Below are 13,787 nucleotides of genomic sequence, written 5' to 3' on the forward strand. Positions count from 1 at the left end.
AGGCCCCGAATCTTATGGAGTTCAGGGATCCATCAGGGAGGGAGATCCCATTTCTAGTTTCTGCCATCATGGGACAGGAGTGAGCCGGGCATCCTGTCTTCAAGAGAGACCTTTGGATGATTGGATAGTTGAGGAAGTTTTGCGAGCCATTCGCGAGGATCTGCCCGACATGGTCGTGAGGATCACTGATAGATTGATAGAGAGGCTTCAGGATCAGACATCTATTGTTCAGTCAGCAGGCGTTGCCGTCGGGGTAACGCAGGAGCGAGAGTCGGGTAGGGAGTCGGAAGGGAAGAGGAAAATGGATGAGACTCAGGTAGCCACAGGTTCGGGTAAGAGGCCCAAGAGTTCGGATTTGAGGACGAGGAACTATCAAAACCGCAGTCGGTGCAAGAAGTGCGGAAGAACACACATGGGCGTGTGTAGGCGTAGAAGTGGTGGCAATGCTGGGTGTTTCAAGTGCGGCCAGATTGGTCATTTTAGCAGAGATTGTGTTGTTACCATCGCCCAGGGACTTGATCCGTTGTGTTTCCATTGCAGTCAGAGGGGGCACAAGAAGGCCCACTGTCCGAGTTTGTATTCAGCAGGGCAGGTGCCAGCTCCTGCCCTTGGGACTTCATGTACCGTTAGTGGTTGTCGAGGTCGGGCAAGGGCGCCTACGGATCGGAGCCGAGTTTTCCGGTAGGTTTCAGCAGAGATTCGAGCAACACTAAGTAATGAAGGTATGTAACTTTTGTTTTCTGTCAGCTTATGTCATGATTATATTGTTATGGTTCTGCATCAATTTGTGGTATAAGTGTTGTGTTATGGTGTGGTTTGTTTGTGATTATGTTATATGCCATTTGCATACCTCGGAAAATTGGTTGGTGGTTAGGGGATGTGCTCTTATGAAGAAGGTTTCGGAGGATGCAGTAACTGTAGCATGGTTGGGAGAGATTTGGTTCGTTTCGCTAGTTCGGAGCGGTTAGTGTTTGGGATGGATTGGTTAGACCCCTAGCTATGGCAGGCTTGAGTTCCTTAGCAGAATGATCATGGAATGGCAGCAAAGATCGGGATCTCTTTTGAGTATCAAGCGATAAGGGGTAAGCAAGATCGAAGTGGGGGAGAATCCTCCGAGTGTGCCCAGGTAAGAGCACGCATACCCAGAGCGAGTATGTGGCCTCCGGGAAGGAAAGGAAGTAGTTCATCGTTTGATGGACTAAGGATTCAGGGTTAGGAGTTTGGGAAACTCCCCACTAGTTAGCGCGTGCGAACGAGATGGTTGGAAGCTGGTTGAAAATCCAAGATTGGAGGACCACCTGTAGGGGCTCAAGTGAATCGGAATGAGGATCCTGAGAGCGGTTAGCAAGAGATGTTTTCGTACTAGTAGCCAATGTCAGAGTCAGCATGCAGGGTTGTGTAAATTCAGGAGTTGGGAGTTTGGAAACTTCCCAACAATAGCTTCTTGTATCTGGATTAGTAGACGGTTGGTTTGGGAACCAAGCCGAAGAGTTCCTCGACGAAGCGCTAAGTATATCAAGGATATAAGATGTCGAGGATGATGCAGTATTCAAAGGCTGAGGGCTGTTTTGAGAAATCGGGATGAGGAATCACTAGCGGGGCTAGGGATAGTCAGGATGTTCTCGAGATAGTAGCAGTGTTGTAAGTCTGCGGGGGTAGCCGTAGCATTCACTAGCAGTCAGATAGTAGTAATAGTAGTAGTGTTGTAAGTCTGCGGGGGTAGCCGTAGCATTCACTAGCAGTCAGATAGCAGTAGTAGTGTTGTAAGTCTGCGGGGGTAGCCGTAGCATTCACTAGCAGCCAGATAGCATTAGAGGGTTGTAAGTCCGCGAGCGTAGTCGCAGCCTTTTTATCAGATTGGTAGGTAGCATGAGCGCGTGTTAGACGCGGGAAAGCAGTAGTACCCACCAGTTCGGGTGCAGCAGTGAGGATATGGGAATCCACGGGTTAGATTTCGGATTTCCCAAATGGATCAGTTATGGCTAAGTCAGCAATTTGGGCTATAGATCGTCACATCAGTTATGAGATCAGAGTCGCAGTGGACCGTTGGGGTTCGGGTATGTTGTGGGCTACCGTCAGTCTGGGAGCCATCATGTTGTTAGTCGTGGAATTGATGATGTCAGGATGTGACGTATGAACCCGATCGGTTGGATCGGAAGGTTGCTAGAGCCACAGTGACAGGATAACTAGTGGAAACTAGTCTTAGAGGAAGATTTCGTTCAGAAGTCGTGGAAGCGACTAAGTGAGGAGTCCCTTGACTCCACAGTTGGGTTGGAGTTCAGTGTTTCAGCCAGTTCAGTGTTTCAGGCAGTTTAGTGTTTCAGTCAGCTCAGTGTTTCAGGCAGCTCAGTGTTTCAGGCAGTTTAGTGTCTCAGGCAGCTCAGTGTTTCAGTCAGTTCAATGTTTCAGGCAGCTCAGTGTTTCAGCCAGTTCAATGTTTCAGTCAGTTTAGTGTTTCAGGCATGTTCAGTATTGCAGGCAGTTCAGTGTTTGGAAGGTTTCAAGGTTTTGGGTCAGTATTGTATTTGCGTTGGAATACAAGTGCTGACGATATAGTTGGTTGATTTGGAAATGGCAAGTCCTTCTCAGCAGGATCAGTTGAGCCTTTTGCCGAGTATAAGTGATCTGTAAGGATAGCTAGGCAGGTAGCTTTTCATTCAGGAGGGAAGGCTCGAGTAAGCAGGAAATGAGTAATCAGGTGGGATAAAAGCAAGCTAGTTCCAACAGCATCGTTTCAGTATGAGCGGCAGGATGGATAGAACAGTTATAGATAATCGAAGTATCTTCAGAAGTCGCTGGAAGAGTCTAGGAGTTTGCGATGGAGTGTAGTGACCGGTGGGAGTCCGGTAACTCAGATATAGGGAGATTGGTTAGACAGAGTAGTCTCAGTACATCCGGTAGGCGGATGGGAGGCAGCAAGATTTTCAGTCGCAGGAAGTAACGTTGAGGAAATTATGGGAAAGAGAAGGATTCAGTATGTTCTATCGGTAGTGATCGGCACTGTGAGTGGCCGGAGTGATGGGCAAAAGGGTGATGGATTTCCAGACAGAGAGTTGGAGGCAGTTCGCAGGCAGTTGATCATAGCAAACTTCGAGGACGAAGTTTAGTTTAAGTGGGGGAGAGTTGTAACACCCCAAAGTTTGGAAAGTCAAGAAAAGAAAGAAGACCTCAATTTTAAGGAGAGACTCGGCGAGTCCAAGGAGGGACTCGGCGAGTCCGAGCGGGATCCGGGTTGAGGTGTTAGCGACCGACTCGGCGAGTCGGCCAAGGAGACTCGACGAGTTGGGTCTGAACGAGGAAAACCCTAAATCCGGGACTTGGAGCCTATTTAAGCATCTCATTCTCTTTCCTAGGGTTCCTTTAGTGCCTCTTTACCCCCAGAACATCAACCCTAGCCGCCATATCCGTTTTTGAGCTAGATCTTGCATTGAAGAGAGCACTAAAGCTTGGAGGAGGAAGAAAGACATTGGAGGTGCAAGAAGGGACTGTAGATCTGGGATTGTGGAGTCATTTCAGACCAATTGGAGGTAATAAGCTGTTGCTTGGACTCCCTTTGCATCTAGATCTATTCTTAAGTGTGAGTTTTGGTCATTATTGGTAGGATTTGTAACCAATTCGAGTTGGAGGTTCAGATCTGAGGTTGCTACCTCAGATCCATGTTGGTTTTGGTCTTGAATCCCCTAAAGTATCAGCCCTTGGTATGTTGAAGAAGCATGTTTGCCATAAACCCTAGTTTAGTGTGTTTTGAGCATAGATCTCTCAATCTACACGTAAAGTTTGCCACTTTACGCGGGGAATAGACCCTAGAAGTATGGATCTATGAGTTGGATGTTCTGTTTGGCTCGAAAAGCCACTGCATGGATTGAGGACTGGATAGACTCGGCGAGTCCTTCGAGTGGACTCGGCGAGTAGCTTGAAGATGAGGAGGAACTCGACGAGTAGGATGAACAGCTCGTCGAGTCGGTTGAAGTTAGGCATGGACTCGGCGAGTTGTATGAACAACTCGACGAGTTGGTTGAGGATTGCCTTGGACTCGGCGAGTCTATTGGTGGACTCGGCGAGTCAGATCGTGAAACCTCAAACCCTTCGAGTTGAGACTCGAATCAGTGAGTCGGGTGGTGACTCAGTGAGTTGGACAGGACAGGACTTGGAGCTAGTTGGACTCGGCGAGTCATGGACTAACTCGGCGAGTCGGGTTGCGAATAAGAAAGACCATGAGCTTATGAACTCGGCGAGTCTTTAGGAAGACTCGGCGAGTAGGGTTGACCTGGAAGGTTGACTTTGACCAGAGTGGACTTAGTTGACTGTCAGACTAAGTGTTATATGTATATTGATAGCTCGGAGAGCTAGAGGAGCAGCGGTTCAGGAGATTGTCAAGTAGCAGCCAGAGGTTTATCAGCAGGGCTCAGCAGTTCAGGTGAGTTTCCTTCCAGTAGGAACGGGTCTAAGGCCACAATGTCGGCCCGTTTAGCTAGCAGTAGTTTCAGATGTTGATCTGATACAGTAGTTAGTATGTTTGATGCCTTCGTGGCTCAAACAGGATTTATGTGTTATGTGTTCCGGGCTACGGCCCGATGTAGTATGCAGTATATGTGAGTTTATGCCAGTTGATATGTTATGATATGTTGTGTTCAGTTAGCTTCGGACTTCGGTCCGATGGAGGGGACAAGGTCCCAGACAATTAGCTTCGGACTTCGGTCCGATGTCAGCTTCGGACTTCGGTCCGATGGAGGGGATAAGGTCCCAGACAGTCAGCTTCGGACTTCGGTCTGATGGAGGGGGCAAGACCCCAGTCAGTTAGCTTCGGACTTCGGTCCGATGTCAGCTTCGGACTTCGGTCCGATGGAGGGGACAAGGTCCCAGATAGTCAGCTTCGGACTTCGGTCCGATGGAGGGGGCAAGGCCCCAGTCAGTTAGCTTCGGACTTCGGTCCGATGTCAGCTTCGGACTTCGGTCCGATGTCAGCTTCGGACTTCGGTTCGATGTAGGGGGCAAGGCCCCGTTAGTCCGGACTTCGGTCCGATGCAGTGGGCAAGGCCCAATATGTGCTTTATATGTTTTGTGTGATATGTGGTAGATTGGGGGGGGGGGGGAGCTCACTAAGCTTCGTGCTTACGGTTTTCAGTTTTGGTTTCAGGTACTCGGTTTTCAAAAGAGGAGCTCGGGAAGATTGCAGAGCACACACCATAGTTAGTTAGCCTGGGAATGTTTGACTCTGATAATGATATTATGTTTTGAATTTAATACTCGAAAGTTATGTTTGACTTATGATACGTTTTATAAATCCAATTTTAGTAATGTTTTAAAAAAGATTTTTAGTCGTGATTTTTGGGTCGTTACATTTTTCGTGACCATTCTTTCCAAACTTTTATTGCAAACATTTCCATTTACAATCGTTATATATTTGTTTGTTATAATCCTGGTTTGTTGGCTTATAATAAAAAACTATTAAGTAAATGCTACATATATTTATTTGTTGTTTTCTATATCCATCTATGTCGCAAGATTTAACATAGTTGCTATTATTAATTTTAAGAGTTGCGGTGATTTTACGGATCAGATGTTCAGATGTGGATATTTATTTAAAATTAATGAAATTCGGATATCCGGTTTAATATCCGAATCCGTATCAAGAATTTAGGATATCCGAAATTTCGGATACGGATTCAGATATCAAAAATCAACTATCCGAATTTTCGGATATCCGAAATTCGGATATCCGGTTATTATCTACGTTATTTAAAATTATTAACTGTAAACTTATAAATATAATTTCCAGTATTGTCTATAAAAAATGTTACGAAATTTATAAAAAATATTATAAGTATAAATTTATAACATCCTTTACTTATTATTGATATTACTTATTTATTCATGATTTTGATTTTAATTTAACTTTTATATGTTCATGTTCATGTATAATTTTTATATTTACTTACTTTCATTATATTTAATTTTAGATTCCCTTGTTGTTACATGATTAATTTATTATTAATTTTGACTTAAAGAACATTGTTTAATATTTTAAAATCATTTTATATATTACTTAAAAATAACAATAATTTATGGACAAAATATCAAATTATATAATAACTGTTTGCAAATATATAATTAATAATTATAAATTTATATAATTTATGTCGTTTTATTATATCAACAACAATACACAGTTATAAGCATTTTGATATCATGAAATCGTTTCCATATTGTTTTTTTATCTATATCTAAAACCTGTTCATTTTGTTTGTCGTCAGGTTAACATGGGTGGGGATGCAACTAGACGTCTTTCTAAAAACGCGCTTCCTACGTGGACAACATAGAACGAGACACGTCATCATCATCAAGGAGAATATACCCTTTGATTTCAGAAGTGACCACTAGGTCCCACGAACCAGAGTCATCTTCGATTTCCGCTGAATTCCGGCTCAATGTCTTTTGACGTCACCTACAGTCGCACATACATAGACTCTGTCTTACAAAACGTGTCTACCGTCAAATCTAACATTCATTGGACCCAACGTGTAAAGTCACGACCCAACCGAAATTTCAACTAATCAATTTCGCTCAAATCTTGTTTTTAAATACAAATTATAAATGTAAGTTTATTACTATTAATTAAATAATATAAACTCATTTGAACATTGATGGAAAACCACACGACACCACATGGGTTATGTCACCGATAGTTCCCTTTAAATGGCACACGATGCAAAACCTCCCTTCCTTAAACAGAAAAACCCTCCATGGCTTCATCTGACTGGTTTCAACCACCCTCATATTCGCCGACCTTTGTGGCATCAATGGAACCAAACCAGGACCAAGCCCTGCAGCAGGTCCATTGCCCCCGATGCGACTCCACCGAAACCAAGTTCTGTTACTACAACAACTACTCTCTTTCCCAGCCACGTTACTTCTGCAGGTCATGTAGACGCTACTGGACCAAAGGTGGCACCCTCCGAAACATCCCCGTCGGCGGAGTCTGCCGGAAAAACAAGAAACTTTCTTCCACTTCCAGCAAGCCCGACACCACCCACCACCGCCGCCAAACCCCAGATGTGAACGGAAATGGGAACACTAGTCTTCAACTTTCGTATCCAGAATCTCCGGCTAAGTTCACGGAGGGTGGCGGCGTTGGTGGAGAGTATAAGGGTGATGGACCTTTTCCGGCAATGGTGGCAAGCGGTGCGGATACGGGTAATACCCATGGGCTGATTCTATTTGGAGAAATGGAGCATTATGAGAACATGATGGATAAGGTTGATGCGAAGCGTAGTAGGGTCTTCGCGTTTGAATGGCAAGAACAAATGGATTGTCGTTCGGATCTTTATGGTTCAGGTGAAGGGAGAAACGAGTCGTTTGGCTATTAATGGGTCTTTGGTTCACATGAGACCCGTTCATAAACGGATAGGTCCATAAAATGATGGTAATGATATATATAATATATGTATGATTTTCAGAAGCTTTTGGTCCAAATATTAATGGTTAGGTTTCTGTAATTCGGATTTTATTTTCCTTTCTCTAGTATATGTAAAATTTTACTTATTTTCTTGATTTCTCTCTCTTTGCTGGGTGAACGTTGGTTTGAACTCTTGATGGCATTGAAGGTAGTCGTTCGGTAGTCATAAAATACAATATTGTTAGTCTAAAATAACAAAAACATCTATTTTTCTATGTTCAATTTTCATGTTAATTTTGGGTAAAATATTTCTGATAAATACAATATTTTTTAGTATAAAGAATATTAGTGACACCCTAAGGTTATGGCCAATTTGGAACAATAACTGAGAAACCACTTGCATACTATAACTACTTATGTTTGCCAAAAAGGATGGAAAAGCATAAAAGGACGGAAAGGGGTGATTTTGTGAGTTCGAATATGTGCTATAAAAAATGCATGAATTGGGAACCTACTTATGTCCAATTCCTGTTTTATGTATAAAAAGAAAAAGAAAAAGAAAAAGAAAAAGAAGAATTATACAAAATAACAAATTACTCCTATTTTGTTCCATTCCAAACAATGTATTTTCGATTTTTCTTACAAAATAATAACATACAATAATCAAATCAAAGATAAATTGTCCAAAATGAAAGAAATACGTTTATATTTCAGTTTTTAACTGAGATGTGTTTTTAAAAAATAATTACCTAGTAAGGGTAATTTAAATTTTATTTATAAATTAACAGTAGTTGTTATCTAAAATAATAAGAAAAATAGTATAAAAGCATTAACATTATATAAACAAAAGTTATATAACAAAAAACGAAAAACAGTAAGAGAGCAAGGAGCAACATGAACACAAATAAGTTCTCTCATTTTGATATCTTATCACAACAAACAATGTATATATAAAAAATCACAACCGCTAAAAACTAGTTTTTTTTTCCCTTTTGTTACGTATACATCTATATTCTTTGTACCATTGGATGCTACGACTATATATATATATATATATATATATATATATATATATATATATATATATATATATATATATATATATATATTCAAGAAGTATAAATATGCATATTTTAATGTGTTTTGAAACTATATTTTGTTGTTTATTAATATATTTTTAGTAGGAATAGAACAAAAAGAGGGATTAACATTATGGACCATAAACCACTAACACATTCATTGTTAGGGCTCCATGCACTGGGAAAAGGCTTTAACAACGAGAAACCGGCCATTAGTTACAAAACTCTAATAAGTATCGAGAGGGCTATTTGTCACACCCCAAAACCATGAACGGCGGAAATGTTCTGGGGCGGAGGACGTCATGTGCAGTATCACAACAATGAAAAGTAGTAAACAAGCAACAACATCATCCATTGCATTAATAATATAATTTTAATACAAGTGTGTTCTGTCAAATTATAATAGACACTAAAGTATAAATCAAAAAGAAAGATTAGTCTTGAACGAGCACCATCTTCGCTGAACCTTGCATCGGTACCTGTCTATGGTTGACCTGAGGATACAAGTTATTTTGAAAGAGAGTATCAGCTTTAAAACTGGTGAGATCATAAGTATTTTAGTGTCTTAATTTGTATGTAAGTATTTGTATGTATATGAACTGTAAGTATTGATAATGTATATGAACTGTAAGTGTTAATAATGTATATGAATTGTAAGTATGAAAATGTTTTGTATGATCCTAGGAAGCCCTATGTTTCCTACTAATCGTATCCTTCTACCAAGGCATCTAGTGTATGTGTGTGTGGCTCTTGTAAGAGTGTATTTTCCCAAATCTGACTATCATTAATCCAAAAATATAATTTCTACATTACCGTGCGTCGTGTGAATGTTCACGAAGTGAATCTTATGGGAAAATGAAATAGTACTATGGTGTAGTGTTGAACTACAACCGTACTAATTACCTTAAGTCTAGGGTAATTTCTTATAAGTACTGTAGTATTTGTAATAAGTGACTCCTTCTGTACTCCTATTGCCTTATTTGAGGGATAACGCATAATGTGATGCCTAGATCCCAGGCTAGACGCTCCCCTGTCAAAGGGATTTTGGGACCCATACACGACCCCTGCATATCTGCAAGCCATGAACATCCACATTACTATGATCACTTATGATGGGTTTTAGTCATAAGAACATCCTATGTGCTCATACAAACCCTAATGCTTGGATCTAGGTTTCTCTATTGTACATGCAAGTTATCTAAGACTATAAACCCTAATTCTAGCATACAAGTAATCATATTAACATAAGAATGGGTTCAAGATATTACCTTGATTGTTATGTAGCAATAACAATCCAATTCCTCCTTGTATTGACTTTAGAAAGCTTAGAGTCACAAGTGTCACTCCTCTAATGGTTCACAAACACCATAAGCAAAAGGATGAAGAGGAGAGAGGATAGAGGCTGCCCAAAACGTGTTCTAACCCTAGAAAAGAAGTTCCCCACGTTTTTGAGCCTTAAGGGTTCTATATATATTGAGGCTATTAGGGTTATCTAACAAGGAAACCCTAATTTGGATGCTTAAGCCCTAAGCAACCCATGGACCCCTTTAATTAAGGTCTTGGACGATTTCTTTGTGGGTTTCCCCATAGAATTCGTCCACCCCTTAATACACGACAATCCGTGGCCCAAATTGCAATTATCTTATAATTACAATTCCAGTCCCTTAAGTTTAATTAATCTCTTTTAGTCACAAAACTAATTACCAATTAATTATTGACTAATATTAATTAAACAATATGATTTCTCCTTTAATATATTATCTCATAATATATTAATAAATCATATTTAATCCTTTCTCTCCATAATTCATCCTATCAAGTTGCTTTGGTGAAGGCAACCCAAAAGGACCATGCACCATCGGGTCAAGTACATACCAAAATAGTTATGGACTTAGACACTAATCCAACAACTTATACCCAATATAACTATCACAATGCGTTGTGATTCATTGGTATAGTTGGATCCTGAAATCGTTCCGTGCTATAGCACTTAGTGATGTATGTTCTATTATCGTATATGTAGACGCACTCATGTAAACGTATCAATGTAAACGTACTCATGTAAGCGTAATCATGTAATAGTATAGTAGTGTATTGTAATGTTCTGCGTGTGCTAGTTGTACCGTGTGTCCTCTCTCTATCTAGCATGTATGTTTGTTTCTCATCACTATGTATTATGTTTGTTTCTCTTCACTATGTATTATGTTTGTTTCTCTTCACTATGTGTTATGTTTGTTTCTCATCACTATGTATTATGTTTGTTTCTCTTCACTATGTATTATGTTTGTTTCTCATCACTATGTATTATGACTCATGTATGAACTGACTCTTTGTATGATTCATTGTTCTAGTATTAGTATTAGTATCTTCATAAACTACCCATAGGGTAGCTTACTAGTAATATAATTGGTACGTATGAACATGGATGTATACCCTTGCTACCCAAGGGTATTGAATGAACTAGGAGAACCTTTATGACTATATATGTACACATGATATATAACTAATATTTAAACGACCTTCGGACGGGTACCCAATATCTCATCAGACCACATCTCAAGCGCGAAAAGGAAATAGGGTGGATAGCCTTCCTAAGTCTTTTAAACATTTCTTATATAACTATACATATATAGGCATGCAATTGATAATATAAAAGCATAAAATAAGTTTTGTAAAACCTTTGAACATAATTATTATCTAAGAAAAGATTGACTTGATGTCAATGTATAAAACGGGTTGAAAGCATGTGTTTGATAAAACAGTTTAAGTATAAATAAACATTTGGTGGAAACACAATTGTAAATGAGTTTGAAATGAAACATACAGTGTAAAATGAACAGTTTAACAAGGAGTTTTAAACATCTAAAACGCTTATGAAAATCATGTGAAGAAAACTGTTTGGTAAAACAGTTAATGAGTAGTAAATCATTTGAATGACGCTTATTAATCACATGTGATTGATATAATAACTAGCATGATTCTACTTGTATCCCCCATAAAACATTTAAAAACATTTAAAACATTGATTAAGGGGTATGAACTCACCTGTTGCGAGTGGATCGGAAGGAAGTGTCGGATAAGTGCTTGGTGTCAAGTGAAGACTTAGACACGCACAAAGATCCTAATTACATATGAGGACATATGTATATAAACAATTAGTCTTTAAACAACTAATAAACAAGTCAAGACACTCTAGGACATGACAAGCACTTTGTATAAGTGTTATAAGTGCTAAGGAGTGCATCTAAGTGTTGTAGGGAAAGGCTAGTGTGTTTGGGGTTCAAGGAACACTCCTAAAATGAGTTTACTCCCTAAAGACCAACACCCCTTGAGTTTACGGTCGTAAACTCCTAACCTTTTGACCATTTGTTATTTTGAAGTCTTCTAAGCTATTCCAAACATTCCTACTTCATGTTTAAGCCTTAGGAAGTGTTGTGTGGCATCAAAACACTCCTAAATGGAGTTTACTGTCTAAGGACCATTTCTCCATGAGTTTACTACCTTAAACCCATAAGTTTGGTATTTGGGGGTTTTCAAGTCCTTAGCTCAATCATGGCAACAGTCTAGGTTAGATTTAGACATAAGGAACAACCATGGGACTTTTATACACCTTTCGGGGTGTTTACGGTTTTGGGAGATCCCCAAACCGTAAACACATAAAAATGTAAGGTTTTGGTGCTTTTGTGTGATAAACTCATCAAGGATGAATCTAGACAAGTCCCTAAGGCATGGTGAAGCATCTAGGCACCACTTTGCACTTAATCTTGGTGTTTACGGTTTTGGGACCTCCTAAAACCGTGAACACCTTTATCTTGGTGTTCTTAGGACTTTTCTTTGATGCTAACATGTAATACAAGCTTAATAAGACTTAATGATGGAAGTACTTACTATAAGGAAGCTTGAATTGAGCTAGGAGTCCAAGAACACTTAGTGTGTGTTCTTGGTGTTCTTGGTGTTTTTGGAAAACTAATCAAAACACAAAAATGGATGGATTAAAGGATGTTCAATCACTAGATTAAGTGATATACTAACTTGAAAGGGCTAGAAACACTTACTAGAATGAAGATATTGAACAAAACTTGGATGACACTTGAGAGGGTTTTTGAGTTTACTCTTTTAGGGTGAAAAATTAAAAAGTGACTAATTTGAGGAGTAAACTCATGCTTATGCATGAGTTCACGGTTTTTGGATGATTTTTCGACCCAAACATAAAAGTTTGGTCGTGAACTTCTAAGACACGAGGTGTTTGCGGTTTTTAAATTTCAAAACCCGAGACGACACTTTCTTTCACCCGTTCGTTTAAAGAATAATATTAAAATAATCAAACGAACTTTAAATTTGCTAAAAATAAGTAATAATGTAATTGACCTATAAATCGACGTGATTGACTTTTAGGGTTTGACCGAATGAAAATTTCAAGTTGTCACACTATTGGAGTCAGTTGCGAAGTAATTAGCCCTATTTATATAGTAGCAGTTTGCCGACAAGCTCGTTCTGATCTTGGACACAGTACAATAGAATCCTAAAGCACTACCATGAACATTATCATGTGTCCGCCTACGGTGGAGTAAGGCACCACCCTGTTGTGCTAGCAGCCAACTCCGACGTTTCAACTTAGTTATCATCATCAAGATATTTACCAAATGTATAGCTTCCCAAACGGTAGACGGTTCCTTTTCCCCCATAGCAATGAAGAAGGGAAAAGTTGATTGATTCTTCCAAAGAACTATTGATGGAATCAAAATTATTACATTGCTATTGTATAAGGATGATAAATTTTGTGATGGAAAATAAAGTATAATCTACAACACGTCTCCAAGCAAAGCAATAAAGATTTAATGTGGAGTTCAATTTAATGACAAGATAAAAAAAATCAAGTTGTCATATCCATGGATAAACAACAATATCATATAAAAGTAATTTGTATATATCCGGATAGGTCTCCCAATTTAGCAACAAGACCATTCAATGCAATTTTTGGTAAACTAATAAAATCTTTGAAGTAGAAATTTAAGAAAATTAGTTACTAGCGTTTGCAATTGAATTTATTTGTTAATATTAAAAAAAAAAAAAAAAAAAAATTAACAACACTATTGATGAGGTATCAAACAGTTATCGAGAAGCTGCAAGAGATTTGCAATTAATAATATATATCGGAATGCAATTTTGATGAAAAAATAATTTTTTAGAATAAAAGATTAAGACATTGGTAAATAATTTTAAAAAACAAAATGGCCGGGTACAAAACTCTTATAATATGGAAAACAAACTGACAAAAGGAAACAAATGTCGTCAATCTCTTCCAAAAAAAA

General features: G+C 39.1%; 1 protein-coding gene across 1 annotated transcript; it reads left to right on the top strand.

Annotated features, from left to right (window-relative positions):
* Window positions 1-6,579: 6,579 nt before the first annotated feature.
* On the top strand, window positions 6,580-7,551 carry LOC111913546 (dof zinc finger protein DOF1.7). Its single transcript, XM_023909265.3, has one exon. The coding sequence runs from the start codon at window positions 6,744-6,746 to the stop codon at window positions 7,365-7,367; it is 624 nt and encodes a 207-aa protein (XP_023765033.1). The 5' UTR covers window positions 6,580-6,743; the 3' UTR covers window positions 7,368-7,551.
* Window positions 7,552-13,787: the final 6,236 nt, after the last annotated feature.

This window comes from Lactuca sativa, chromosome 1 (assembly GCF_002870075.4).
Source record: "Lactuca sativa cultivar Salinas chromosome 1, Lsat_Salinas_v11, whole genome shotgun sequence".
Lineage (NCBI taxonomy): Eukaryota > Viridiplantae > Streptophyta > Magnoliopsida > Asterales > Asteraceae > Lactuca > Lactuca sativa.

What these genes read in the sequence shown, in the direction of transcription:
- LOC111913546 (XM_023909265.3), top strand. Translation starts at nt 6,744, where the DNA reads ATGGCTTCATCTGACTGGTTTCAACCACCCTCATATTCGCCGACCTTT.